Here is a 25,014-nt window from a genome sequence, read left to right as displayed (position 1 = left end):
CCCCTGGTTCTGGACTTCCCCAACATCGGGAACATTCTTCCCGCATCTAACCTGTCCAGTCCTGTCAGAATCTTATACGTTTCTATGAGATCCCCTCTCATCCTTCTAAACTCCAGTGTATAAAGGCCCAGTTGATCCAGTCTCTCCTCATATGTCACTCCAGCCATCCCTGGAATCAGTCTGGTGAACCTTCGCTGCACTCCCTCAATAGCAAGACCGTCCTTCCTCAGATTAGGAGACCAAAACTGAACACAATATTCCAGGTGAGGTCTCACCAAGGCCCTGTACAATGGAGTAAGACCTCCCTGCTCCTATACTCAAATCCCCAAGCTATGAAGGCCAACACACCATTTGCCTTCTTCACCGCCTGCTGTACCTGCATGCCAACTTTCAATGACTGATGAACCATGACACCCAGGTCTCGTTGCACCGCCCCTTTTCCTAATCTGCCACCATTCAGATAATATTCTGCCTTCGTGTTTTTGCCCTCAAAGTGGATAACCTCACATTTATCCACATTATACTGCATCTGCCATGCATTTGCCCACTCACCTAACCTGTCCAAGTCATCCTGCAGCCTCTTAGTGTCCTCCTCACAGCTCACACCGCCACCTAGTTTAGTGTCATCTGCAAACTTGGAGATATTACACTCACTTCCTTCATCTAAGTCATTAATATATATTGTAAATAGCTGGGGTCCCAGCACTGAGCCCTGCGGCACCCCATTAGTCACTGCCTGCAATTCTGAAAAGGACCCATTTATCCCGACTCTCTGCTTCCTGTCTGCCAACCAGTTCTCTATCCACGTCAGTATATTACCCCCAATACCATGTGCTTTGATTTTGCACACAAATCTCTTGTGTGGGACCTTGTCAAAAGCCTTTTGAAAGTCCAAATACACTACATCCACTGGTTCTCCCTTGTCCACTCTGCTAGTTACATCCTCAAAAAATTCCAGAAGATTCGGCAAGCATGATTTCCCTTTCATAAATCCATGCTGACTTGGACCGATCCTGTCATTGCTTTCCAAATGCGTTGCTATTTCATCTTTGATGATTGATTCCAACATTTTCCCCACTACTGATGTCAGGCTAACTGGTCTATAATTACCCATTTTCTCTCTCCCTTCTTTTTTAAAAAGTGGTGTTACATTAGCTACCCTCCAGTCCACAGGAACTGATCCAGAGTCAATAGACTGTTGGAAAATGATCACCAATGCATCCACTATTTCTAGAGGCACTTCCTTAAGTACTTCAGGCCTTTTATAGGCTGCCTCCTCGACGTCCCCGCGTCGGAGAGGCAGCGGGACTTCGAGCTGGAATGTCGAGGAGGCAGCCTATTAACTATCCAAATACACTGAATTTGGATAGTTAATTGGGCCAATTGAGGACCAAGTACAATGGGCATTAAGCAAAATGGGGAACAGAGGGTCACAACGGCTAGACGCTGTGGTGATACTTACGGTACATGTGATCAAGATAGCCCGACGATGAACCACGAGACAACGTGTGATTTTCACGTTATCTATTGTCTAACAACAACCGACACACATTATCGGTATGCGACGGGGGTGGCTATTGTTAACGCATTTGACATAGCCAATATAGACCAAGAAGTTCAAGACTTAGCCCAACATTTGAGAAACCTTTTACGAAAGGGAAACGATCTGACTTCACAGTGGTCAGAAGCAGGGGATGAGGTCACCAAACAAATACTGCAAGTCGAGGAAATCCAAGAGCCTCATGCCCAAACTATCAATAAGATACGTGTGCGACTAAATGATATAACCCAAGAAACACAAAAAGAATATGTATGTGCAATGTACAGCACGTGGTTACTCATCATCATCATAGGCAGTCCCTTGGAAGACTTGTTTCCATTCTTAACATGAATCCTTAGGTGGCTGAACAGTCCAAAACGAGAACCACAGTCCCTGTCACAGGTGGGATAGATAGTCGTTGAGGGAAAGGGTTGGTGGCACTGGTTTGCAGCATGCTCTTTCCGCTGCCTGCGCTTGATTTCTGCATGCTCTCGGCGATGAGACTCAAGGTGCTCAGCGCCCTCCCAGATGTACTTCCTCCACTTAGGGCAGTTTTTGGGCAGGGACTCCCAGGTGTCAGTGGGGATGTTGCACTTTATCGGGGAGGCTTTGAGGGTGTCCTTGTAACGTTTCCACTGCCCACCTTTGGCTCCTTTGCCGTGAAGGAGTTCCAAGTAGAGCGCTTGCTTTGGGAGTCTCGTGTCTGGCATGCGAACTATGTGGCCTGCCCAGCGGAGCTGATCAAGTGTGGTCAGTGCTTCAATGCTGGGGATGTTGGCCTGAACGAGGATGCTAATGTTGGTGCATCTGTCCTCCCAGGGGAGACTGCCCCCCAGTCATCAAGATCCATGGCGCAGCCCTGGACAACGTGGACCACTTCCCTTATCTCGGGAGCCTCCTATCAACAGGAGCAGGCATTGACGACAAGATCCAACACTGCCTCCAGTGCGCCAGTGCAGCCTTCGATGGCCTGAGGAAAAGTGTGTTTGAAGACCAGGCCCTCAAAACTGCCACCAAGTTCATGGTCTACAGGGCTGTAGTAATACCCGCCCTCCTGTATGGATCAGAAACATGGACCATGTAGAGTACCACCAACGATGTCTCCGCAAGATCCTACAAATGATTACTAGGGAACATCCGATACAAGGTAAACCAGATGAAAGAGGGAAAAGTGCCCAATTAGTCAAGTAATGAGCAGTTGTCCAAATGGATTAAGGACGGTGTTACCCTCTGCGATGTTCGCAAGACAACACAACTGTTCTTGTCCCCAAGTACCAGAGAAGTGAAAATGATAGGTATGGTCTTAGCTATCCCACAGTTGGAGGGCGCATAGGCCGAACCTCTGTGAACAGTACAGAATATCAGTCAGTCATAGGCAGTCCCTCAGAATCGAGGAAGACTTGCTTCCACTCCCTAAATGAGTTCTTTGATGGCTGAACAGTCCGATACGAGATCCACAGACCCTGTCACAGGTGGGACAGACATTCGTCGAGGGAAGGGGTCGGTGGGGCTGGTTTGCCGCGCGCTCCTTCCGCTGCCTGCGCTTGGCCTCTTCACACTCTTTGCGTTGAGACTCGAAGAGCTCAACGCCCTCCCGGATGCACTTTTTCCAACGCGGGCGGTCTTCGGCCAGGGTCTCCCAGGTGTCAGTGGTGATGTTGCACTTTACCAATGAGGCTTTGAGGGTGTCCTTATAACATTTCCACTGTCCTCCTTTGAGTCGTTTACCATGAAGGAGCATTTGCTTTGGGAGTCTCATAGCTGGCATGTGAACTATGTGTCCTGCCCAGCGAAGCTGATCGAGTGTGGTCAGTGCTTCAATACTGGGGATGATGGCCTGGTTGACGACACTGATGTTGGTGCGCCTGTCCTCCCAGGAGATTTGCAGGATCTTGCGGCGACATCGTTGGTGATATATCTCCAGCGACTTGAAGTGCCTTCTATACATCGTCCATGCCTCAGATCCATACAGGAGGTCAGGTATTACTACAGCCCTGTAGACCATGAGCTTGGTGGTAGATTTGAGGGCCTGGTCTTCAACCACTCTTTTCTTCAGATGGCTGAAGGCTGCACTGGTACACTGAAGGTGATGTTGAATCTCCGCATCAATGTCTGCCTTTGTTGATAAGAGGCTCCCGAGATATGGGAAATGGTCCACGTTGTCGAGGGCCGCGCCCTGAATCTTGATGATTGGAGGGCAGTGCTGTGCAGCGGTGACAGGCTGGTGGAGGACCTTTGTATTACGGATGTTAAGCGTAAGGCCCGTGCTTTCATATGCCTCAATGAATACATTGACTATATCCTGGAGTTCAGCCTCAGAATGTGCACAGACGCAGGCGTCGTCCGCATACTGCAGCTCAACAACAGAGGTTGGGGTGACCTTGGACCTGGCCTGGAGGCAGAGTAGGTTGAACAACTTCCAACTGGTTCTGTAGTTTAGTTCCACTTCAGCGGGGAGCTTGTTGATTGTGAGGTGGAGCGTGGCGGTGACGAAGATTGAGAAGAGGATTGGAGCGATGACGCAGCCCTGTTTGACCCCGGTCCGGACGTGGATTGGGTCTGCAATGGATCCGTTGGTAAGGATCACGACCTGCATGTCATCGTGAAGCAGGCGAAGGATGTTGACAAATTTTTGGGGGCATCCGAAATGGAGGACGCGCCATAGACCGTCACGGTTGACAGTGTCAAAGGCCTTTGTAAGATCGAAAAAGGCCATGTACAAGGGCTGGCGCTGCTCCCTGCATTTTTCCTGCAGCTGTCTCGCTGCAAAGATCATGTCTGTTGTGCCCCGTAGAGGACGAAATCTGCATTGTGATTCCGGGAGGAGCTCCTCAGCCACAGGAAGAAGACGATTGAGGAGGACTCTAGCGACAACTTTCCCAGTGGCTGATAGCAGGGAGATTCCCCTGTAGTTGCCGCAGTCGGACTTGTCCCCTTTTTAAAAAATGGTCACAATCACTGCGTCTCTGAGGTCTCCCGGCATGCTCTCCTCCCTCCAAATGAGAGAGCTGAGGTCATGTATCCGTGCCAACAGCGCATCTCCGCCATACTTTAGCGCCTCAGCGGGGATTCCATCCGCACCCGTAGCCTTGTTATTCTTCAGCTGTTTTATGGCTTTGCCTACCTCGTGCAACGTTGGGGTTTCACTGAGTTTGTGGCGGTTTGCATGCTGTGGGATGGAGTCGGGCAACTCGAGTCAAAGGCAGAGTCTCGATTGAGGAGATCTTCAAAGTGCTCCTTCGATTGGGCCCCGACAGCCTCGGTGTCCTTGATGAGTGTTTCCCCGTTCTTGACCAGGAGTGGGGTGGGGTCTTGGGAGTTTGGACCATAGGTGGCCTTGACTGCAGTGAAGAATCCTCACATATCGTGGCTGTTGGCCAGTTGTTGTATCTCCTGTGCTTTCTCCATCCACCACCTGTTCTTTAGGTCCCGGGTTTTTTGTTGGACCTGAGCCTTGAGCCGTCTGTAATGTTGTTTTGCAGCTCTCGAATTGGGTTGCTGCTTGAGGCTCAGAAATGCTTTGCGCTTGCGATCTATTAGTTCTTCGATCTCCTGATCATTTTCATCAAACCAGTCCTGGTTTTCTGGTCGAGTGACCAAGTGTCTCTTTGCAGGCACTGGTTATGGAGGCCCGTAGAGCAGACCAAGCGCTGTGGGCATTCAGCATCTCAGGGTCATCAAGGCACGCCAGATTGGCTGTGAGCCGCTGGCTGTACAGGGCTCTCTTAGCTGGGTCTCTAAGTGCCCCAGCATTAACTTTTTTGCGGAACTGCTTCTGCTGTCCCCTCTGCTTTGGGACAATGTTAATGTTGATGATTGATCGGATTAGGCGATGGTCCATCTAGCAGTCGTCAGCTCCTGTCATGGCGCGGGTGATGCGCACATCCTTGCGATCCCTGGCTCAGACGATGACATAGTCAAGCAGGTGCCAGTGTTTGGAGCGAGGGTGTTGCCACGATGCCTTGTATTCATCCCTCTGGTGGAACAGGGTGTTGGTGATGAGGTGATCATGTTCTAGACATTTTGTCAGGAGTAGGGTACCACTGGAGTTGGCTTTCCCTAACCCCTCTCTGCCAATCACGCCTCCCCAGAGGGCTGTGTCTTTGCCGACCCTGGCATTAAAATCATCCAAGAGGATCAATTTGTCGCCCGTGGGGACGCGGGACAAGGATGTCTCGAGGTTGGAATAAAAACCCTCATTAGCCTCATGTGTTGCATCGAGTGTGGGGGCTTACGCACTGATGACTGTGATGCATTGGTTCCGGGATAGAGTAATACGAAGAGCTTTGAGGCGTTCGTTAACCCCACAGGGGGAGTCTTTGAGGTGGTCGACCAGCTCATTCTTGACGGCAAAGCCGACTCCATGAAGGCGGCGTTCTGCCTCTGGTTTCCCTTTCCAAGAGAAGGTGTAACCTCCACTATGTTCCTTCAACTGGCCTTCCCCTGCCCGCTGGGTCTCGCTTAGGGCGCCGATGTCAATGTCAAATCGTCTGAGTTCCCGGTCAGCTATCGCAGTGCGGCGTTCCGGCCTGTTGCTGTTGGGGTTGTCCATGAGGGTCCTGATGTTCCAGGTCCCAAACTTCATAATGACGAAGTGGAAGATGCCTGTGCGTGAGTTCTTTTAACGTAAGGTGGCCGCTGCACACCAGCAACCACACGGGCTTAGCTGAACAAACTCTTGGTTCAGTGGCAAGGGGGTCCAAGACAACTGGAGACCAGGAACAGCTGTATAAGCTTAATTGCCTGCGGCGAAGTGTTGGCCACAAGCTCGGTGCCAAGTAGCGCCATTGAGGGTAGATGGCCCGAGGCTTGGTTGGGGGGGCCAGACTTCCAAAGTTATTTTAAAAGTTAAAAGTTGATAGAAACTTTTTAAACAAATTGAGAATCTTTAAGAGTTGTTAAAAAGTCAAAGATGTAAATCAATAATAGGTTATAAAAGTTTCTCCAATTTAAAAAGTTTCTAAAAGTTGTTAAAAAGTCAAAGATGTAGAGTAATAATAGATATTTAAAAGTATTTCGATTAAGGGTCTAAAATGTAAGTTTTAAAAGTTCTCCCAAATTGTTTAATAAGTTTAAAAATTAATTAAAAGTTGGTTGGGAGTATAAGATGTTGGGTTGAACGCTGCCGTCTAGGTCCATTCGGCCAGTTCAGTGCTGCCTGGGTCCCTTCGGCAGGTTGAACACCGGCGTCGGAGTCCCTTCAGCCGGTTTGACGTCCCCCGAATCTGTCAACACGATGAACACCTGGTGTGCGATCACAGGGACAGGCGTGGGCAGGTGTGGAGTCCTTTCGGCCCAGGATGGGCTGCGCCGATGCAGTCCTTATGGCCCGGGGCCCAGTGCAGAGTCCTTTTGGCCCGGGGCCCAATGCAAAGTCCTCTCGGCCCGGGACAGAAGTGGCCGGCGCAAGGTCCTTTTGGCCCGGGACAGAAGCGAGCCGGCACGGGGTCCCTTCGGTCCAGGACAGAAGCGGGCATGGGGTCCCTTCGGCCCAGGACAGAAGCGGGCATGGGGTCCCTTCAGCCCAGGACAGAAACGGGCCGCTAAATAACCTCCTCCAGCCGACGCCTAACTGAAACACGACAGCAGAAGCTCCTGTGGTATCCTGGCGGTGACCCGCTCCCCCCAAGACACAGGCAGTTATACAGAATATAGGCGAGATACAAGGTCAATCCCGGGTTTTATTCCACAATATGCCCTCCTATGCGGTGAAACTAAGAGGCCCATTCCAAGGGGTGCACATCGACGGCTGCATGCAATATTTGGATGTGATAGTTTGCGCACACCCCATAGAATGTGTTATATATGCATGCTTGTTTGTTGTGTGAAGTCTGTAACACTGTTATGTAACACTGAATGTACCCTTACCCTGTACACACCTTACCCTTACACCAGAGGGTGCTGTTGCTGGAGACCTTAAGGTTATTTGCATACTGCAGGTAACCCAATATAAAAGGGAGCTCACAGCTTGGTGTCCTCACTCGAGGAACTGCAAATAAAGGACTACAGTCTACACAGTTTAAGTATCATACCCTGCCTCATGGAGTCATTACTAAAGGTGCCTACATACACCACAACTGGCAACGAGGATACGAGGTCACGAACTATATGCTCAGCATGTCTAATCTCAGCAACTTTCAGCAATTTATAGAGGGGGAAGATTGGGATGCTTTTGTAGAAAGATTGGAACATTTCTTTATAGCCAATGATCTGGATGGGGACACACCGGCTACACGACCGAACAAGCGCAGGGCCATCCTGCTTCGCAGTTGTAGGCCCACCATCCATTGTCTCGTCAGGGACTTGCTAGCCCCGGCGAAGACAACCACCAAAAGCCATGAGGAACTTGTAACACTCACTACAGGGACAGTGGCCAATGGACAGCACAACCACCACCAGTCGCAACCTGCACTAGACCAACCCTACTGTGGCCCTGTCCACCACCACACAACTACCCACATCACAGAGTATGCACCCTACCTACTGCTGCTATGGCTATCCCCCTGAGGGATCCCACAACAGTGACACCGACATGGTCTGTGTGTGAGGGAGGGGAAATGTGTGAGGCCAGCTTAAAGAACAGGGATCACACCTGGCACCCATACAACCCTCACCACAACCTCTCACAGCCCACTACTGTTCACCTCCCCAGGTCATGACATAAGGATATTAAAAATGCTTAGGGAGGAGTGTTGTTACATATGCATGCTTATTTGTTGTGTGAAGTCTATAACACTGTTATGTAACACTGAATGTACCCTTACCTTGTACACACCTTACCTGTACACCAGAGGGTGCTGCTGCTGGAGACCTTAGGGTTAGCTGCACACTGCAGGTAACCCAGTATAAAAGGGAGCTCACAGCTTGATGTCTTCACTCGAGGAGCTGCAAATAAAGGACGACAGGTCTACACAGTTTAAGTATCATACCCTGCCATGTGGAGTCATTACTAAAGGTGCCTACATACACTACAGAAGGAAGGCAATGTATAACGTGCGGGTTCACTCAGACGGTTAATTGCACGTTGGAAATCAGACCCCTTAGTCAGGGAGGGACTGAGGTGGCAGCCCAGGATGATGGGACGTACTGCATATCTACCAAAGAAAATAAGTACAAGCATGGTAATGTCATATGTGCGATCCCACAACATAATTTCTGTTTTATGCCCAAAGCTGTGGTCCAGATAGGCCATCGATACCTATTCCCACAAAAAGGAGGAATGCATAAAGAACATTACTTTGAACAACCCGGAATGGAATGATGAAATGAAACAATTCGAGATACCTAGCTGGCAGAGTTTATTCCCCATCTCAAAGAACATTTGACGCAATTGAAAAAGGATACTGAGAAAGTAAAAGGACATTATCAGGACATTTTGAAGGATTCTATATAGCATTCAAACGACATCGAAGAAACCCTAAAGGACACTCAGTGGTGGGAACATTGGGGAATGAATGTGGATATCCATCCATAGATTCGTATAGCTTCTCACGTACTAGTGGTTATACAGTTAGGACTAGCAGTGGCATAGGGAATTGGGTTATGTGTGGCATACAGGAAAAGGAAAGCAAAGACGTTGATTATGGAACAGCGGAAATTACTAGCTGAGCACCCTGAAATATTCTGAGATGTAGGTTACATCCTGGGTCCCCCAAACCGTGTGGCTGATCACCACAGAACGGGACGGGGGACACAGGACAGAGTAGAATTAGTTTGATATTCTTGGGCTGGGTAGCCAAGTACCAAAAGGGGGGACTGAAGTGGGACATTGCATCCTTCAGGAATTAAGGGGTTAACAATGCAACCGGCAAACTAGCTACAATGGCTGAGACAGCTCGTACGCATAAATCGCAGACACGCTTTAACAAAAATAAATCCCCTGAAATAATGTCTGAAGCGCGAGCACGGGATGTGGTCTGTGAAAGGTATAGTTTGCTAGTTCCAAGAAGCAAGAATGGCTTCAAATGTCGAACTTTGAAAGTTACGCGAGCTAGGCATAAAACATAGGCAGTGATTATGTGACGCAAAAGAGGATTAACCAATCAGCCACTGTGCACGTGGGCTTTGAACGAATCAAATGGTGCCAAAGGATCGTGCATGAGGTTGAGCATGTACCTTTAAATGTATAAAAGGTTGTTTGAAACTACGTATCATTGGACAGTGACTTGGCTGGACCCAGCGCAAAATAAAGACTACTTGAACTATCAAATGCAGACCTGGCGTCGAGTGTTTATTTCAAATATTCCACTTCAATCCATGACGAGGCCTTGGTCAATGCGAATCATTTTCCATACCTTGGGAGCCTACTGTTAACAGTGCAGAGTCGATGATGAAGTCCAACACCGCCTTCGGTCGCCTGAGGAAGAAGGTGTTTGAAGATCAGGACCTCAAACCAAGCTCATGGTCTACAGAGCAGTAGTGATACCCGCCCTCCTATATGTTCCAGGGCCACTATGTACAGCAGGCACCTCAAAGCACTGGAGAAGTACCACCAACGCTGCCTCTGCAAGATCCTGCAAATCCATTGGCAGGATAGGTGCACTAACGTCAGCTCAGGCCAACATCCCCAGCATCGAAGCATGGACCACACTCGATCAGCTCCGATGGATGGGCCAAATCGTCCGCATGCCCGACTCCCAAAACAAGTGCTCTACTCAGAGCTCCGACATGGCAGTTGGGCAGAGGAAACGCTTCAAGAACACCCTCAAAGCCTCCTTGAAAAAGTACAACATTCCCACCGACACCTGGGAATCCCTGGCCCAAGACCACTCCAAATGGAGGAGAAGAATCTGGAAAGGCGCCAAATACCTTGAGTCTCTTCGCTGGGAGCATGCGGGAGCCAAGCGCAAACAGCGGAAGGAGCGCACGACACCCCACCCACTCATCCCTCCAACCACCGTCTGCCCCACCTGTGACAGAGACTTCAGGTCCCGCATTGGACTCATCAGTCACCTGAGAACTCATACTAGTGTGGAAGCAAGTCATCCTCAACTCCAAGGGACTGCCTAAGAAGAGAATATTTCCTCAAATTTAATGCAGAGAGAGTATAGAAGGTGGCCGTGGACATGATCTTTGATATTCATTCTTTCCCCTCCAGTTGGGGAAACTGTACTGCAAAGTGAACAAGGCTGCCTTACCGGCAGGTGGGTTAAGCTGCAAATGTAGCAAATATAGCTTATTTCAGAAACAGTTCTGCATTGTAAATGTAATGTAAGAAAATGTGGAATATATAATCATTCACAACACTGTTCACAAAACAAGTGTCTTATTAGCATTCACCCTCCCTCCAGTTACATAGAAACATAGAAAATAGGTGCAGGAGTAGGCCATTCGGCCCTTCTAGCCTGCACCGCCATTCAATGAGTTCATGGCTGAACATACAACTTCAGTATCTCATTCCTGCTTTCTCGCCATACCCCTTGATCCCCCTAGTAGTAAGGACTACACCTAACTCCTTTTTGAACATATTTAGTGAATTGGCCTCAACAACTTTCTGTGGTAGAGAATTCCACAGGTTCACCACTCTCTGGGTGAAGAAGTTTCTCCTCATCTCAGTCCTAAATGGCTTACCCCTTATCCTTAGACTGTGACCCCTGGTTCTGGACTTCCCCAACATTGGGAACGTTCTTCCTGCATCTAATCTGTCTAAACTCGTCAGAATTTTAAACGTTTCTATGAGATCCCCTCTCATTCTTCTGAACTCCAGTGAATACAAGCCCAATTGATCCAATCTTTCTTGATATGTCAGTCACGCCATCCCAGTTGCACTGGAATCAAACCACAAAAGAAATATAGTGCACTATTAAACCAATAAAACCAAACTGACTTTTGTTTTGTTTATTGACGTACTAGCACATTATTTCTGTTGCTATATGTACACACACGAATAAACATGTGTTCCATAATTATAATAATTCACATTTGGTAGCTGACACCATCTTTTGGAATTCAGATTGGAGATCCTGAGGTCTGTATCAAAACAGTTCTGAAGAGAGAGGGGACCTTTCTAAATATTAATATTTGATGGATACCCCCTCATAGAAACATTTATAAACCACTGCTGCAACTCATCCATAATCACAGTTATCAATTTATTATAGGGACGAAAAGTAAAATATCATAGTCTTCAGAATGTATTTCCTTTCAACTTTTCTCTCCCTGTATATAAATTATACTTTTATATGCTGGAATTTTTTGTATATTTTGAAAAAGTTACAAAGTTGGTGGACGAGGTGAAAGGATGCAAAATTCACAAGAACCCCCCCCCCCCCCACAGTGTTTGAGCTCATTCGAAAGGAAATTTAATTTGGGACTATCTACCGGAAAGTTTTAAATCCTAAAGTGCTTATGGAAGAAACTACGAACTTAAATCGAATTTTGGACTTTTAAAAGACAAATTCAAGGCTGTGGGCGGGCCTAAAGAACTAACAGGAGACAACTTGATTATTAGGATTGTCTGGGTGTTGGGACTAGGTTAACTTGTCTGGAGAAATGGGTATTCGAGAATCCTTCTCCACAAGAGACATTAAAATTACAACAAATAACCCAGAGATAGCCAACCATCAACCTGAATCTGGAAAACCATTTCGGCATACACATCACAAAGAGGCCCAATCCAGCCTGTATGCGAAAAACTAAGCACAAAAGGACATTGCGATTACCAAGCTAATCTTTCGATCAGGAAACAGTTTTCGAACATCAACCCACCCAAAACATATTAACTTTAACGAGTCCGCCAAAATATTACAAAGAGTCAAGCCCGCCAAATTTAAACAATGAATTCTGAACTGATTTGGCGCCAAGATTCAAACAACTCAAACCATATAACTGGCCCCCTGTTTTAACAGAGGGTATGCCATACTACACCAGGTGCTATACTGCGAGTATGCCATCAAGACAAGGAGAGAAACCAACGTGACAGTTGTAAACTAACTTCTCCAGCCTCGAAGTCCTGAAGTCCTGAAGGAAGGAAGAACATCACCATCGCGGCAACAACCGACCACAACCAACATGGTATTAACGAAAAACCACCGCGATCGACCAAACTCGAAACAAAGCTCCAACGGGAAAAAAACCGAAGAATCGAAAAGTTTCCACTCTACAATCTAAGTCCTGACTACCAACAGGTGAAAACATTACCTAAAGAGACTTTGAAACTATTTCTAACAAAGAAAACTGGGTACTTACCCCATAGATCCAAAACGAGCCTTACCGCATCAGCGGACTCAACCCAACTGAAGATTGCGCAGCGAGAAGTCTTCTCCGATGTTCGGGGTATGGCAAGCAGAACCTACAGATTTTGCAAACTACCGCTAACTGACCAGAAAGGATTGGTAAACAAAGTCAATGCCTGCCATGGAGTCCAACCTAACTAGAATTAGGTATTGGGAGGTGGGAGGTGTAAATTTACTGTGATTGGTTACTGCAGAAGATAAAGGTACGTGGAGTCAGGGGAAATGTATTAGCATGGATCGAGAATTGGCTGGCTAACAGAAAGCAGAGAATTGGGATAAATGGGTCCTTTTCGGGTTGGAAATCGGTGGTTAGTGGTGTGCCACAGGGATCGGTGCTGGGACCACAACTGTTTACAATATACATAGATGACCTGGAAGAGGGGACAGAGTGTAGTGTAACAAAATTTGCAGATGACACAAAGATTAGTGGGAAAGCGGGTTGTGTAGAGGACACAGAGAGGCTGCAAAGAGATTTAGATAGGTTAAGCGAATGGGCTAAGGTTTGGCAGATGGAATACAATGTCGGAAAATGTGAGGTCACCACCTTGGAAAAAAAAACAGTAAAAGGGAATATTATTTGAATGGGGAGAAATTACAACATGCTACGGTGCAGAGGGACCTGGGGGTCCTTGTGCATGAATCCCAAAAAGTTAGTTTGCAGGTGCAGCAGGTAATCAGGAAGGCGATTGGAATGTTGGCCTTTATTGCGAGAGGGATGGAGTACAAAAGCAGGGAGGTCCTGCTGCAACTGTACAGGGTATTGGTGAGGCCGCACCTGGAGTACTGCGTGCAGTTTTGGTCACCTTACTTAAGGAAGGATATACTAGCCTTGGAGTGGGTACAGAGGCGATTCACTAGGCTGATTCCGGAGATGAGGGGGTTACCTTATGATGATAGATTGAGTAGACTGGGTCTTTACTCGTTGGAGTTCAGAAGGATGAGGGGTGATCTTATAGAAACATTTAAAATAATGAAAGGGATAGACAAGATAGAGGCAGAGAGGTTGTTTCCACTGGTCGAGGAGACTAGAACTAGGGGGCACAGCCTCAAAATACGGAGGAGCCAATTTAAAACCGAGTTGAGAAGGAATTTCTTCTCCCAGAGGGTTGTGAATCTGTGGAATTCTCTGCCCAAGGAAGCAGTTGAGGCTAGCTCATTGAATATATTCAAATCACAGATAGATAGATTTTTAATCAATAAGGGAATTAAGGGTTATGGGGAGCGGGCGGGTAAGTGGAGCTGAGTCCACGGCCAGATCAGCCATGACCTTTTTGAATGGCAGAGCAGGCGCAAGGGGCTAGATGGCCTACTCCTGTTCCTAATTCTTTTGTTCTTAAGTTCTTATGTTCTTATGACCCCCTTTTAATGCGTAATGTATTGTTCATTTAATAGAATGATTATAAGTTTGACATTGTAATTTCTTGTATGGTTCTTTATTAGCGTGATTATAAGTTTTTACATTGTATTTTCTTGTCTTTAATAAAGTCAAAGTTCTTTTGCGCCAAACCAGTTTTCCTTTGCACTTTATCACACCCCCAAATAAATCCAGAGTCTAGAACCCAAGGGAGTGGGAGTGATTCAAACCGCTCAAGTTGGTCAGAGGCGAACCTGACCCCGGGACCACCCCCTGACAGAGGGAAGCTCAGTAGACATTGTCTACAAAGATTTCATAAAAGCTTTTGACAAGGTACCGAATAAAAGGCTTCTCTATGAGATCGGGGCCTCTGGTATTGGTGGAAATATATTGAGTTGGATTCAGAATTGGCTGGCAAGATGCAGGCAAAGAGTAGTTATAGATGGATTTGGATCTGTTTGGAAACCGGTCACCAGTGGTGTCCCGCAAGGATCAGTGTTGGGACTGTTGATTTTACTATTTTTATTAATGATCTGGATTTTGGGGTTAGGGACAAATTTTCAAATTTGCAGATGATAGCAAGATCTGTGCGAATGTTAGAATTGTGGAAGATACTCATCTACTTCAAGAAGATCTTAATGTCTTGGGAGCTTGGGCTCAAGACTGGAAAATGATGTATAACTTACATAAATGCAGTGTTATGCATGTGGGCAGGGCAAATGTTCAACATTCGTACACTCTCCAGGGAAAGGCATTAAAGATGATGGAGATAGAAAGAAATTTGGGCATTCTAGTGCATACATAAGAACAGAAGAACATAAGAAATAGGAACAGGAGTAGGCCATACGGCCCCTCGAGCCTACTCCGCCATTCAATAAGATCATGGCTGATCTGATCATGGACTCAGCTCCACTTCCCTGCCGCTCCCCATATCCCCTTATCGTTTAAGAAACTGTCTATTTCTGTCTTAAATTTATTCAATGTCCCAGCTTCCACAGCTCTCTGAGGCAGCGAATTTCACAGATTTACAACCCTCTGGGAGAAGAAATTTCTCCTCATCTCTGTTTTACATGGCCTGCCCCTAATTCTAAGCTTGTACCCACTAGTTCTAGTCTTCCCCATCAGTGGAAACATCTTCTCTGCATCTACCTTGTCAAGCCCCCTCATAATCTTATACGTTTCGATAAGATCACCTCTCATTCTTCTGAACTCCAATGAATAGGGGCGCAACCTACTCAACCTTTCCTTATACGTCAACCCCCTCATCCCCAGAATCAACCTAGTGAACCTTCTCTGAACTGCCTCCAAAGCAAGTATATCCTTTCGTAAATATGGAAACCAAAACTGCACACAGTATTCCAGGTGTGGCCTCACCAATACCTTATATAACTGTAGCAAGGCTTCCCTGCTTTTATACTCCAACCCCTTTGCAATAAAGGCCAAGATACCATTGGCCTTCCTGAGCACTTGCTGTACTTGCATACTATCCTTTTGTGTTTCATGCACAAGTACCCCCAGGTCCCGCTGTACTGTGGCACTTTGCAATCTGTCTCCATTTAAATAATAACTTGCTCTTTGATTTTTTTCTGCCAAAGAGCATGACCTCACACTTTCCGACATTATACTCCATCTGCCAAATTTTTGCCCACTCACTGAGCCTGTCTATGTCCTTTTTGTGTCCTCCTCACACATTGCTTTTCCTCCCATCTTTGTATCGTCAGCAAACTTGGCGACATTACACTCAGTCCCTTCTTCCAAGTTGTTAATATAGATTGTAAATAGTTGGGATCGAGCACTGATCCCTGCGGCACCCCACTAGTTACTGGTTGCCAACCAGAGAATGAACCATTTATACCAACTCTCTGTTTTCTGTTTGTTAGCCAATCCTCTATCCATGCTAATAAAATACCCCCAACCCCGTGAACTTTTATCTTGTGCAGTAATCTTTTATGTGACACCTTGTCAAATGCCTTCTGGAATTCCAAATACACCACATCCACTGGTTCCCCTTTATCCACCCTGTTCGTTACATCCTCAAAGAATTCCAGCAAATTTGTCAAACATGACTTCCCCTTCATAAATCCATGCTGACTCTGCCTGACCAAATTTTGCTTTTCCAAATGTCCTGCTACTGCTTCTTTAATAATAGACTCCAACATTTTCCCAACCACAGATGTTAGGCTAACTGGTCTATAATTTCCTGCTTTTTGTCTGCCTCAAGTAGGGGCGTTACATTTGCAGTTTTCCAATCTACTGGGACCGCCCCAGAGCCCAGGGAATTTTGGTAAATTACAATCAATGCACCCACAATCTCTGCCGTTACTTCTCTTAAGACCCTAGGATGCAAGCCATCAGGTCCAGGGGATTCATCTGCCTTTAGTCCCATTATCTTACTGAGTACTACTTCCTTAGTGATTGTGATTGTGTTAAGTTTCTCACCCCCTATAGCCCCTTGGTTATTCATTGTCAGAATATTGTTAGTTTCCTCTACCATAAAGACCGCTACAAAATATTTGTTCAGAGTTTCTGCCATCTCCATGTTCCCCATTACTAATTCCCCGGTCTTGTCCTTTAAGAGACCAACATTTACTCTAGCCACCCTTTTCCTTTTCATATACCTATAGAAATTCTTGCTATCTGTTTTTATATTTTGCGCTAGTTTACTTTCATAGTCCATCTTCCTTTTCTTAATCATTGTTTAGTTTTCTGGCTTTTAAAAGCTTCCCAGTCTTCTGTCCTCGCACTAGTTTTGGCCACTTTATATGCCCTTGTTTTTAATTGGATACCGTCCTTTATTTCTTTAGTTAACCATACATCCTTAAAGAGGGATGAGCAATGCCATGCAGCGATAGCTAGAGCAAATAGGGTGTTGGAGTGTATCCATTGGACAATTGAGTATAAGAAAAGGAATATTGTTTTGTCCTTGTACAAGACCTTAGTCAGGCCGCACTGGAATACTGTGTCCAATTTTGGTCTCCTCACATGGTGGGTGATATTGAGGCTCTGGAAAGGGTGCAGAAGAGGGCCACTGGACTAATTCCAAGTATAATGCATCATAGTTATCAAGATAGGCTAAAAGAGTTAGAACAGCGTAGACTTAGGGAGGATATGATTTAGGTTTATAAGATAATGAAGGGAATAGATGTTGTTTGAGCTGACAGTTTATTTCAATTAAATAGGTTAGGCAGGACCAGGGGTCACAAATTTAAGTTGTATAAGGCTAGATCTAGGTTAGATGTCAGGAGGTGGTTCTTTTCCAAGAGAATAGTAGACCTCTGAAACAAGCTGCCGTTTCATGTGGTGGATGCAGACTCGCTGAATTCCTTCAAGCTAAAGCTGGATTTGTTTCTGGCTGCGGCTGGGGTATCACCTCTTACAGAAGGTAAGTACTGCAGGGAATTCAATAGCCAGAGTGATCTCCTGGACTAGTTTCGATCGCCTAGATTGGTCGGAGAGGAATTTCCCAGATTTTTTCCCCCCAAATTGGCCTGGGTTTTTTAACTGTTTTTTTTACCTCTCCCAGGAGATCACATGGTTTCGGATGGGATGGAATGTATATGTTGTGATACACAAGGTATCGCAATTGTGTGGGACTGGGGTGATGGACCAGATGTCCGTCATTGTTCATATGTTCGTATGTTCGTAATTTCAAAACCATCTATATTTTTTGATTCAAACATCTTTTTAAAATATTTACGGTCTGGTGTTTGGTTGATTTGGGCAATCTGTAAATGAATGGGAAACCTACCTGTTGTAACATGTGTTGTGCTACAAATGTTGAATTGTTTGACTATCTTGTACACAATTTACTTATGAAAGTAAATATTGCCCTACACTCATAAAATGTCTCAGTTTAGTTTAAGTTCATCATGTACTGTCCTATTTAAACATTTTTTGAACTTTTTAGTAGACGTCCATTATTAATTTACTTCTCTCATAATTCCTTATTAATCGCACCCCCTCATATCCATCGGAATATACCGACACAGAGGAATACATGCATAAATAATCAGACACATCAAATATTGAAAATGCCACTCAAATCATTTTAATCAAATGCAGCAATGTATGGAGGTGGTTAAACATTAATTAATTCATTTTAATTTTAAAGAATGCCTTTCATTCTATATAAATGAGCAATCTCTCAAGACACTGGATAAGTAAAACTTCAAATATTTCACTCTTGATCTACTTGGAAGCTTCTATCGTTAAAAGCTGAATTTATTATCACAAAGACTTGCCGCTCACTGCCCCCCCAGCACATCCATTCCCCATTAACTGAATCATCTAAGTGGCAGTAGAGTTCTCTTTCAGTCCTGGTAAATTAAAAACAAAAAATAAGAGGATGGATCTAATAGTTCGAGAGTTAAACCTCCTTTATGAGAACCTTTCACCATATATTATGAAATTATTAGTGAGATCAACATTCAGCATCATTGATCCGACTCCAATCAGCCATGTGAGTATAACGATAGATCCGGATTTACCCCGCAGTTATTTAATGAGGTAATTGAGTTCGGGGGCACACATTGACCAATCAGTAGAGGAAATGTGCTATAAGAGCAAGTCGCTGAGGTGGATTGATATATATATTTTTTTCTATCTCAGTATAGTTAAGTTGGGGGGTAAAAAGGAAGAAAGCTATTACTATAAGCAAGCCGACTTGGGCTCCTGCTTTAGACTGAAGCAGTGCCATGATTCCTTTTATTGCAGCCTTGTTGCTGCAGATAGTAGTATGTTTAAATCCGACCAGATTCGTAAATGGTGAGTGATGTAACTCTTGTTTCTAGACTGTGAAATTGGAATTGGTCTGTAGAAGTCGTAGTTTAAAACTTTAAGTGATAACCGTGAGGCGAATGCGATATGTACAATATGCATACAACTTGCAATAATGAAGAATAGATGTATGCCCTGATAAATTTACCTAACCTATGAAATATTGGTGGTTTTCCTTGTGTAAAACGAAAACGCCATCTTTATTTTGTTTGTCTACATTTCCAGGGACTCGCCCTTAAATCTTTCACTTTACTGCATCTATAATGTCTCTCTTGCAGAACAAAGCAAACAAGTTTCAGGAAGTGCTTCTAGTACAGTAGTGTCAACTCAAATCCTTTGCTGTGAAAACATGCCATCTTGGCTCATTGAACTGTAAATGTAGACATCCATGTAATGCAATTACCAGTCGCATTAAGTTCAATCAACCTTTCTCATTCAGCCAAAATTTAGTTGTATGTAAATGAATAACGTGTTTTGCAAAGACTTTGCATATGTTTTCACTGGCCTTTTTGTTTTTGGTCAAGTTAAGCATTATAAATTGATTTTTGTGTATATCCATATTAGTGCCTGGCATGGCCAATATGGCTGTGACATGCATTTCTTTTTACTTTTAATGTCAACTAATAGTGTTCACAATAGGCATTTTGATGGTAGAGATTCAGTTCTGAGTTTGAAGAGGACCAATCCTTTGTAGAATTCTGATATAATCCAAGGCATGTGAAGAGTGGAATGATTCTCCTGTATCTATTTTCTATGTTTCTATTGGAGAGAAGACAGGAGTGGGGTATTGAAGTTGAATGATCAGCCATGATATTGAATGGTGGTGCAGGCTTGAAGGGCTGAATGGCCTGCTCCTGCACCTATTTTCTATGTTTTGATTCCTGCCCCTATGGCTGACTTGCCATGTTGCTGGTGTAACACTATATATAAATTGTACAGACCAGTGGCTTTTATTTGATATTGGGCAGCAATTTGGACTGTGCAGTTGCTCTTGACTCCTGAGATTAAAATGAATCCACCTTGATTCAGTGGTAATGCTTTTGCCTCCTAAATCGTAAGGTTGTGGGTTCAAGTCCCACTTCAGTGACCAGCACATATGGGCTAGCACTACTGAAGGAGTGCTGTACTGTTTTGGATGAGATGTTGAACCCCCAATCCCATAGCATCACCAAAGAGGAGCAGGGGAGTTCTGTGTCCTGGTCAACAGCTATCTCTGATCCAGCACCTAAAACTGATTTATCTGGTCATTATTATACTGGTTGTGTGTCCTTGCTGTGCATAAATTGGCTGCTGCATTTCCTACATTACAATAGTTATTACACTTCAGAAGTACTTCATTGGGTGTAAAGGACTTTGACATCCTGTGGTTGCGAAGGTACTAATGCACTTTTTTCCCCTTTTTTAAAAATCTTGAAGTGGCACATTTTAATACACCTGTGCATTACCATTAAAATTGTGGCCTTTTCATATTTAATTGTTAAATGGGTGTCTTTTTTTTTTAATACCTTGAGTAGTTCTAACCACTGCCTGCTCACCAATAGGGGAAGCTAACTAACTTCAAAACTCGCATAGAATTTGGATAGTGTAACATCCTAAACAGGACCAAACTTGCCATTTATCAATCATCTTCTTTCATGAGGTGTGTTGCTGGCAAGGTCAGCATTTATTGCCCATCACTAATTTCCCTTGACCAGTTGGTGGTGAGCTGTTGCCTCGAACTGCTGCTGCCTGTGGTGAAGATACTGTTGGGTAGTGTGTTCCAGGGCTATGCAGGAACTGAAATATATTTCCAAGTCTGGATGGTGTGTGACTTTGAGGGAGTGGTGGTCCCGTGCACAGTACCCCTGTAACCACTTTTTTTTTCGGACTATGCGGCCCATTCATAATACTGCACGTGTTTTTTTTTCTAATTGATAAGCTGGCTGTGCAGAGCCATGAGCATTGTGTGTACACACAGCTTACAGGGAAAATTGGTTGCCTGGGTGAGTTGCTGCAGTGTATCTTGTAGATGGTACACACTGCAGCCACGGTGTGTTGGTGGTTGGGATGCCAAGCAAGCGGACTGCTTTGTCCTGGATGGTGAGCGTCTTTACTGTTGCTGGAGCTACACTCATCCAGGCAAGTGATGAGAATTCCATCATGCTCCTGACTGTGCCTTGTAGGTGGTGGAAAAGCTTGGTAAGTCACTTACCAAAATACCTAGCCTCTGACCTGTTGTAGCCACAGTATCTATGGCTGGTCCAGCTGAGTTTCTTGTTAATGGTGACCCCAGGATTTTGATAGTGTGGGATTAGATGATGCTAGTGAATGTCAAGGGGAGGTGGCTAGACTCAGATGGCTATTGCTTGGCACTTGTGTGGTGCAAATGTTACTTGTCACTTATCAGCTCAAGCCTGGATGTTGTCCAAGTCTTGCTGCATGTGGGCAAGGACTGATTATCTGAGAAATTGCAAATAGAACTAAAGACTACACAATCCTGAATATCCCCATATCTGCCCTTGCAATAGAGGGGAAAACTTCAGTTGCTCTGAGGAACTCCTGCAGTGATTTCCTGGGGCTGAGGTGATTGATCACTCCAGCCAGTGGCATCCCCACCCTCCTGATTACTATTGACTTCAATTTTACCAAGGCTCCTTGGTGCCACTGTCAAATGCTGCCTTATTGTCGAGGGCTGTCACTTGCTGCCTCATCTGGATAATTCTTTTTTTTTTAGTTTATAAAAAAAAAAAATTCCAAATATTAAAGCTGTCCATAAGGAGTTGACAAACTTGTGTAGCCTTTGTAGAAAAAAAGATTTACTAGTAAATCTCAGAAGGAAAGACCAAATGTGATTTGGCCAGTAAATGCCATATTAGCTACCTCAACCTGTGTGACTTGACTTGATTTAACATCTTTGGTGTTTGTTTTAATTTTTGAAGGATCAAAAGCTTCCTGTGATTCATCACAATTTCAGTGCAGAAATGGACGCTGTGTACCTTTACTGTGGAGATGTGATGGCGATGATGATTGTACTGATGGTACTGATGAAAGTGCCTGTGGTAAGTAATTGAGTTGAGCTGGATAGTGCTGTGAATCAGCACATATGGGCTCAGAGTTCAAATATGGGAGGGGTGGTAAATGAAAGGGTTTGGCAAATAGAAATGAGCATTAAAACTGAGGTTTCTCACACACATGTTCAACCTGAGTAAATAGCCAAGAAGATGGTAGCAGAAGCCAAAAATGGCCTGAAATGTCCATGACATGTGGCCCAATTTGACAGCAGAGAATCTAATTAAATCAGTGATTAGAAGTAGACCTGGGTATAGTCAGCATGCGTTTGGAAGCTGCCCAACTGCCTATAGAAGTGCAGCAGATAAATGGGGAAGAGGGCATTCTGGAAATTGGCCATGAAATGTTTGCTAGTGAATTTAAATCTCCAGTCACTACAGTAAGTTGGGGGATGTGCTGTAGAAGAACATTACAGTATGTATATCTGACAAGCTACATGGTATGTGTCCTTTTTTTAATGGGTCTGCAGCATGTTGATGCAGGTATTAAGCAGTGTAATGCACAATTTTGAATACTTGCAAACCTGTGATGGTGGTCACCAGTGTATTAATGGACAGTGCAACATTGACATTTGCAAATAATGCATGTGATACAAGATTTGTATTGGGTTACTTGTTTTCCAGTCAAGCAGGATATTTTAATTCATTAAGAAACTCCTCCAAGTTGCTTCATAGATTAATTGTTATTCATTTGAGGCTCTGTACAGAAATCTTGTTCAATCCTACAGCCCAGAAAATGGACATTTGGCCCATCATGCCTCTGCCGGCTCTGTTAAAAAGCTATCCAATTAGTCCCATACACCTGCACTTTAACCATAGCCCTGCAATTTTTCTTTCCTGAGAATTTATTCTATTCCATTTTAAATCCACTTCAACCATCCTTCCTCAATCCCCTCTAGTTCTTGACAATTACCTTTTTTAAAACTGGTTACTGACCCACCTGCTAGTGGAAACCATTTCTCCCTACTCCATCAAAACCACTCTATTTTGAACACTTCAAATCTCCTTGACCTCTCTGCTCCAAGGAGAACAATCCTAGCTTCTCCAGTCTCTCCATGTAGTCCCTCATCCCTGGTCATCCTAGACAATCCCTCGGAATTGAGGGAAGACTTGCTTCCACTCTTAGCATGAGTTCTTAGGTGGCTGTACAGGCCAATAAGAGAACCACAGTCTCTGTCACACATGGGACAGATAGTCATTTGAGGGAAAGGGTGGGCAGGGAGCCTGGTTTGCCACATGCTCCTTCTGCTGCCTGCGCTTGATTTCTGCATGCTCTCGGTGAAGATGCTAGAGGAGCTCAACGCCCTCCTGGTGCACTTCCTCTACTTGGGGTGGTCTTTGGCCAGGGACACCCAGGTGTCAGTGGAGATGTTGCACTTTGAGGGAGGCTTTGAGGGTGTCCTTGTAACATTTCCTCTGGCCGACTTTGGCTTGTTTGCTGTGGATGAGTTCCGAGTAGAGCGCTTGTTTTGGGAGTTTCGTGTCTGGCATACAAACAATGTGGTCTGCCCAGCAGAGCTGATCAAGTGTGGTGAGTGCTTCAATGCTGGGGATGTTGGCCTGGACGGGTGCATCTGTCCTCCCAGGGGATTTGTAGGATCTTGCAGTGACTTTGCTGGTGGTACTTCTCCAGCGACTTGAGGTGTCTACTGTACATGGTCCATGTCTGAGCCATACAGGAGGGCAGGTATTACTACAGCCCTGTAGACCATGAGCTTGGTGACAGTTTTGAGGGCCTGGTCTTCAAACACACTTTTCCTCAGGCGGCCAAAGGCTGCACTGGAGGCAATTGTTGGATCTTGTTGACTGGAGGCTCCGATCAACAAGGGAAGTGGTCCACATTGTCCAGGGCCGCGCCGTGGATCTTGATGTCTGGAGAGGGCAGTGCTGTGCGGCGAAGACCGGCTGGTGGAGTAACTTTGTCTTGCTGATGTTTAGCGTAAGGCCCATGCTTTCATATGCCTTGTAAATATGTCGACTGTCTTGGAGTTCAGCCTCTGCACAGACACGGGTATCCTCTGTGTACTGTAGCTCGACAGAGGTTGGAGTGTGTAAATGGCACTAGATGCACCCCTATATATGACTCACTCCTACTGCTGTAACCTTGACATAATTGGAACTAGTCGGAATGTAAAATTTGAGAACTAGACTTCAACTTTCCACTGCATTCATGAAGTGGCAATCTCCCCAATGAGCGAAGTAGAATGCCCTGTAGTATTCTGTACATTTTATGAACATAAATCAGATATTGACACTGCTCTCATGGGGAAGTGATTTTATGTTTAAGAGTTGGTTGAAATAGTAAGATTCTGATACTAATACTAATGGTGTATTCTTTCCATAAGCTAAGACCACCTGTGGAACTTCTGACTTTGTATGCCACAGTGGACATTGCGTGCCAAGTAAATGGCAGTGTGACGGTAGATCTGACTGTGAGGATGGATCAGATGAAAGTCCTGACATCTGTCGTAAGTATGGCAGGAATGAGAAGCCTCTGCATTCTGTTGTTCAACTTGTTCTGTTTTTTTTTTTAGTATTCAATTACCTTGCCTTTGCTGCACTCCATGTTCCATCATTAGAATGCAATGGAAGACCATATGGCCCCTTGGGTCTACTCCACCATTCAATAAGATCATAGTTGATCAACCTCAACTCTACTTTCCCACCATAATCCCTTTAGAGCAATAAATTTTGACACTGTCTTGAATATACTCAACAACTGAGCATTCATAGCCCTCAGAGGGCTGTGAATTTTTGGAATTCTCTACCCCAGAGTGAAGAAATTTCTCTGTCCTAAATGGCCAACCCCTTATCCTGAAACTATGACCCCCCCCTAGTTCTAGACTGCCCAGCCAGGCTCAACAACCTCTCTGTATCTACCCTGCCAAGCCCTCCTAAGAATGTTGTGCTTTTCAAATGAGATCACCTGTCATTTTTCTAAGCTCCAGAGAATATAGGCCCACTTTATTCAATCTCTCCTTGCAGAAATGTCTAGAACTTTTGTTCACTCCCTCTAAGGCAAGTGTATTCTTCCTTGGATAAGGAGACCAAAACTGAACACTA

The 25,014-nt window shown here is 45.1% G+C and overlaps 1 protein-coding gene across 1 annotated transcript in view; it reads left to right on the top strand.

The window, feature by feature from the left end:
- Positions 1 to 1,399: 1,399 nt before the first annotated feature.
- Positions 1,400 to 25,014, top strand: part of LOC139273304 (low-density lipoprotein receptor-related protein 1-like) — a gene marked incomplete at its 3' end in the record, with an annotated part of 65,762 nt that continues 42,147 nt past the window's right edge. Inside the window, 4 exon segments of the mRNA XM_070890419.1 lie at positions 1,400 to 1,810; positions 20,823 to 20,886; positions 21,823 to 21,942; positions 24,297 to 24,419. Of these exon segments, the coding sequence (XP_070746520.1) occupies positions 1,400 to 1,810; positions 20,823 to 20,886; positions 21,823 to 21,942; positions 24,297 to 24,419 (718 nt within the window).

Source organism: Pristiophorus japonicus, chromosome 1 (assembly GCF_044704955.1).
Source record: "Pristiophorus japonicus isolate sPriJap1 chromosome 1, sPriJap1.hap1, whole genome shotgun sequence".
Lineage (NCBI taxonomy): Eukaryota > Metazoa > Chordata > Chondrichthyes > Pristiophoridae > Pristiophorus > Pristiophorus japonicus.
Note: the sequence above shows the minus strand (reverse complement) of the source record. Positions and strands in the feature narration are given on the sequence as shown.